The sequence below is a fragment of the Octopus sinensis genome, linkage group LG10 (assembly GCF_006345805.1).
Source record: "Octopus sinensis linkage group LG10, ASM634580v1, whole genome shotgun sequence".
NCBI classification, from domain to species: Eukaryota; Metazoa; Mollusca; class Cephalopoda; order Octopoda; family Octopodidae; genus Octopus; species Octopus sinensis.
Genome location: NC_043006.1, coordinates 84,358,336 through 84,363,571, shown reverse-complemented (window position 1 = coordinate 84,363,571; position 5,236 = coordinate 84,358,336). Strand labels below are relative to the sequence as shown.

The following is a 5,236-nucleotide window of genomic DNA, read 5'->3' as shown; positions in this document are numbered from 1 at the left end:
CTCGCTCATACAAGCATCCGCGAAAATGTAAACACCAGAGAAATCAAATTTTATGTAAGGGTCTTCATTAGCTTACATCTCTTTCAGCTATAAAATATAGTGAACACTAAGTTGAGTACCAGGATAATATCCTGTAGCTTCTTCAGAGCCTTGAATATTATTAATATCACTATGCCTAAACGAAATGTTAAATTGTGTGTGCGTGTGTGTGTTTGTGCGTGTGCGTGTTTGTTTAGATGTATACACACATACATATATATATATATACACACACATATACTATATATATATACACATAGGTATATATATATACATTTATATACATATATGCATACATACAAACATACATACATATAAATATATGTATATATATATATATATATATATATAATATATAATTCGTCCTTAGTCGAAACACACCTGTTGTTAATGATGTCCTGTTTGCATTTGTATCTGCGTACTATTTCTCCGTTTTTTTTTTTCGTCCTTGTTTCCATATACATTCGCTGCTTTCTTCCAAGAAATCTAGTGCTCTTAGCTTAGTTTTTCCATGGGGCTGGCCAGATTGGAGCAATCTCGAGTATACCAGCCGAAATTGCAAAGATAATCTGGAACTCGATTGAGGAAAGAAAACTCCAAATGACCCGTCCTTGTTTTTTCTTGTCCCATTTTTGTATCATCTGTCTAGATATTTTGCGTTCTTGTCCCATTTTTTCTATTCCTTTTTATATACATATGGCGGCGTACGTACACTTTGGTTTCTTACATACATACATACATATATATTGTATTCAGCACAGTACGTCCATAGCTGATGTTATCTCTGGACAAACACTGCAGTAAGTTAGTCTTTCAGTGTTGCATTTACGTTATTAACAAATGGTATTAGGTCGGATACACATATATACATATATATATATATATATATATATATGTATGTATGTATGTATGTATGTATGTATGTATGTATGTATGTATGCACGTCATGGGCTCTCCCGTCGTCAGCCGACGTTGAGGGATCGGCAATTTCTTACCGAACAACCACACTCTTACTGCGCATATGTGTCGCGACAGAAATTTATCTTTCCAAAGAATGCGAAGATATATTTTCACATTCATTTCAATGAAATTATACGAGAAAAAAAAAACACAAAATTATAAAAACATACGATCGTGTTATTTGCTTCTCCGTCTTTTATGTCCGATATAAGATATTCAATCAGTTGTGAAAAAAAAAATCACTTCTTTTTCTTCTCTCTGAACTTTTCTTTTTATGATGAGCTTGTGTGTGTGTGTGTGTGTGTGTGTCTGCGCGCGCATGTGTTTAGCGTTACTGTACCCATATCTGTATCACAAAGCTGACAATTTGGGTCTAACTAACAATACAACGTAACTAATATAATTAACTATTATTATACATTGTAGTTAGTGCCTATCCAGACAGCCTTCGTTTTTCAATAGATATATATTAAGGATAGGAAGAAAAAATTAATAGAAAAAAATTGATAGAAAAGAAAATGAATAGAAATAAAGGACCAAAAAATAATAGGAGAAAAAGTGTAGGAAGGCAGAGAGATGCTATCGATATAGTAGTAGTAGTAGTAGTAGTAGTAGTAGTAGTAGGAGGAGGAGGAGGAGGAGGAGGAGGGGTAGAAGAGAAAGATGAGGAAGAGGAGGAAGAAGAAAAAGAAGAGGAAGGAGAGGAAGGAGAGGAAGATGAGGAAGATGAGGAGGATGAGGAGGATGAGAAAGAAGAGAAAGAAGAGAAAGAAGAGAATGAAGAGGAAGAAGAGAGAGGAAGATGAGGAAGATGAGGAAGATGAGGAAGATGAGGAAGACGAGGAAGAGGAAGGGCAAAAGGAGGAGGAGGAGACATTTATCTGCAGAAGAGGACAGGTCTCGGTTAAATTCTGTTTGTTCTGAATGCTAGATATAGTTAAGGATCCAAGAAGAGGTCCAGGTTGGGAGTACGTAAAAATGACTCAACTATAATGAAAGCTAAAATGGCAGATTCAACCTACTTCTTACAGAATATTCAGTTTTACTGAATATGGCTTGAACCAGCTCTTAATCCAGAGTTACAACATATTTTCACCTCGACGGTAGGAAAATATGATCGGTACCTGTCTTTAGAGGTTGTATTTCGACAAGGCGAGGTCGAGGAGTCGTATATCAACTTCTCTCAATTGGATTATTGTCTGCCTCTAATAAAACAATGACTTTTGTCCACACTTTAATGTACACATCTTGATACTTATACTGATCAAGAGTTTGTTGTTAGTGTACATTGAGTACACAGGCATTTATTTATATCCCACATATATAACGTAGCAACTGTGACACGCAAGATTTCCATTGGTCGCCGCCGCTTCTGAAATGGCAGCTGTTTTACATAGACAAGGAAAAAATAGTTGTAGATATCTAGCCATTGATTTGCGTAAAATGCAATCAGTTTGCTGGGAATTTAATTAACTGTGTCCTTTTGTTCTCAAGAGGAGACAAAGGTAGGGACTTGATGACCACGGATGAGGATAATAACAAACAAAATAATATACGGAGATCGATAATTATGAATGCAGAATAATGCAGCGCCGAATAAACGATGTTTTTGAAATGTTTGAGAGGAATATTATCGGAAGAATAGATTGTTGGTAGATTTTGCTAAGGTAAAGAAGACTGTTATGCTTTCCAAAGAATCAGAAGCAGCTAAGATCAGAATATTATCAATCCGTAATGAATCCAAAATATTAAACTAATTGGCTTTATTAATAGTTATGGCGTGCTTCCGTTTCTCTTCATCAAAAAACGTGGCTTACACAAATTTCCTCGGTGCTGTAGTAGATTCTATAAAGAGGAAATTACCGGCATATTTGATAGAGAAACAGTACCTTAGAAGACTATATATTTCTTGTAATGATGAGATAAATCCGTATGTACACTCAGGGAAGTACTTAAACAGCTCCACACTCTGACTATGAAAACAATCAAGGGATGAATGCTGTCACGATGTGTTGTTATAATGCGACGGACTGCGGTCAACGTCCCGAAAAGTCGTTTCGTGTAAACGACAAATGGTGAGAAGTATCGAAATCCTATCGGTTGACCAAATGTCATTGGAACCCGCGTGATTTCGTATTTCGTCGTAGTTACAAATCGTCAGTAGAAGGTCAAGCACCGGATGCCAGACTGAAAAATCATTCAATTTCGTCGTCGTCGTCATTGTGGTGGTGATGATGATTGGTGCTACATCTGGACACCGTAGAGATGGTGATGGTGATGCTGCTGCTTCAAGTTATGGACGTTGTTGAGGCGGCGACGGCAGTGGTGGTCGCGGTGGTGTTGGTGTTGGTGGTGGTCGTCGTCGTCGTAGTCGTCGAGTCGTTACCGTGTCGTCGTGTCGTTACCGTGTCGTCGTCATGTCGTCGTTTCAGTCGTCGCGGCGGGGACTGCGATGGCAGTGTGCCAGCGACAGCACCGGAGGCGGTGACGGTGGCGGTGGTAGTGGCGGCAGCGGCGGCGGCACGGAAGTGACAGTGGAAGTAACAGCAGCAGTGACAGCGGTAGTGGCGGCGGCAGTGGCGGTGGCAGTGGCGGCGGCAGTGGCGGCGGCTGTGGCGGCGGCCGTGGCGGCGGCAGTGGCAGCGGCAGGGCGGCGGCAGTGGCGGCGGCAATGGCGGCGGCAGTGGGGGAGGCAGGGCGGCGGCAGTGGCGGCGACATTGGTGGCGGCAACAGTGGCGGCAATGGCAGTGACGGCGGTGATGGCGAAGAGGCACTAGCGAGAAAAACTCTCAGCAAAATATAAAGAATATAAAAAAAAAAGAGAGAGAAGGAGACTCTGATGCGATATGCGAAGTTTGGCGTAATATTTATAAGAACTGCGAGAACTGATAGCCAGTATTGATCCGTAAAGCATCGTTATAATAAGCTGATTGGTTCAGTTTTCTGCCCCAGTCGAATAATCTGATTCCTCTGATGTGAAGAGAGAGCGCGCTGAGAGGAAATGGAAGAGTATAGGATTTCTGCGAGCATAATCGCCAAGCGAGTTCCGTATTGTAAAAGAAGAATTGAGGTTAAGCCGAGAGGACACAAGTTGCTTGTTATATAGAAAACACACATACGCTAATAGGTGTGAGTGTGTGTGTGTGCGTGTGTGTATGTGTGTGTGTGTGTGTGTGTGTGTGTGTGTGTGTGTGTGTGTGTGTGTGTGTGTGTACGTGTGTGTGTACGTGTGTTTGTGTGTGTATTAAGGATGATGTTAACTAGGAATTGGGAATTTTACCGAGCTAGATTTATTAATGTTCAATAAGCCTTCATCGGCGAAAGTTCGAAGTGACTGTCCACCCAGTAGAATGTATTGACTACTCATTCTTAGATATCAGTAAAACCTGTGTGTATATATGCATGTATGTGTGCGTGTGTATGTATATATATATGTATATATGTGTGTATATATATATATATGTTTATATATATGTATGTATATATATATATATATATATATATATATATAATATATATAATATATATATATATATATTATATATATATATATATATATATATATATATATATATATATATATATATATATATAGTTATCAGTAACAATAAAGGGTGAAATTAATTAATTTGGAATAATTATTAATTACACCAAGTAGATTTCGGCATGTAAAAGCCTCATTCGAGGAAAATTTAAGTAATACTAAGCAATTAAGGGTTTAGCAACGAATTGCCTCACCACACACCGAATTTAGAAATAGCAGTCAAAGAGTTATAGCTATTCTTTCTACTAAAAGGGAGATCTCAGTAAAAACACAGCACTAAGTTCCGTCGTATAATGCATACACACATACGTATGTCAGTATATATGTATGTGTGTGTGTGTGTGTGTGTGTGTGCGTGTCTGTGTGTGTGTATATATAAATGGATGTGTTTTTTCAAAAATATACAAATAACAAATAAATAGTTGCCAGGGTAACAAAAATTCATATAGGTATCAAGGATGTAACAGCCTACTTATAAAGGTAGAAATTCCTGGGTTTAGTGAATTGTTTTTAATTAACATATATAAATAAATAAATGGAATTAAACGCAGGTATTATTCAAATCTTTATACTTCCGGCATATGTTTCGAAGACAACATTGGCATTATTCCAGAAGGAATAAAATAATGTAAAACAATGCAATTTTCTCATCAGGGAAAAAAAAGAGAAACAAAACGCATCAATATGATTTT

General features: G+C 38.2%; 1 protein-coding gene across 1 annotated transcript; it reads left to right on the top strand.

Annotated features, from left to right (window-relative positions):
- Positions 1–3,416: 3,416 nt before the first annotated feature.
- LOC115216281 (alanine and glycine-rich protein-like) lies at positions 3,417–3,803 on the top strand. The gene has a single exon (XM_029785481.1). The coding sequence runs from the start codon at positions 3,417–3,419 to the stop codon at positions 3,801–3,803; it is 387 nt and encodes a 128-aa protein (XP_029641341.1).
- Positions 3,804–5,236: the final 1,433 nt, after the last annotated feature.

Coding starts and splice junctions, on each gene's coding strand:
- LOC115216281 (XM_029785481.1), top strand. CDS start 3,417: ATGTCGTCGTTTCAGTCGTCGCGGCGGGGACTGCGATGGCAGTGTGCC.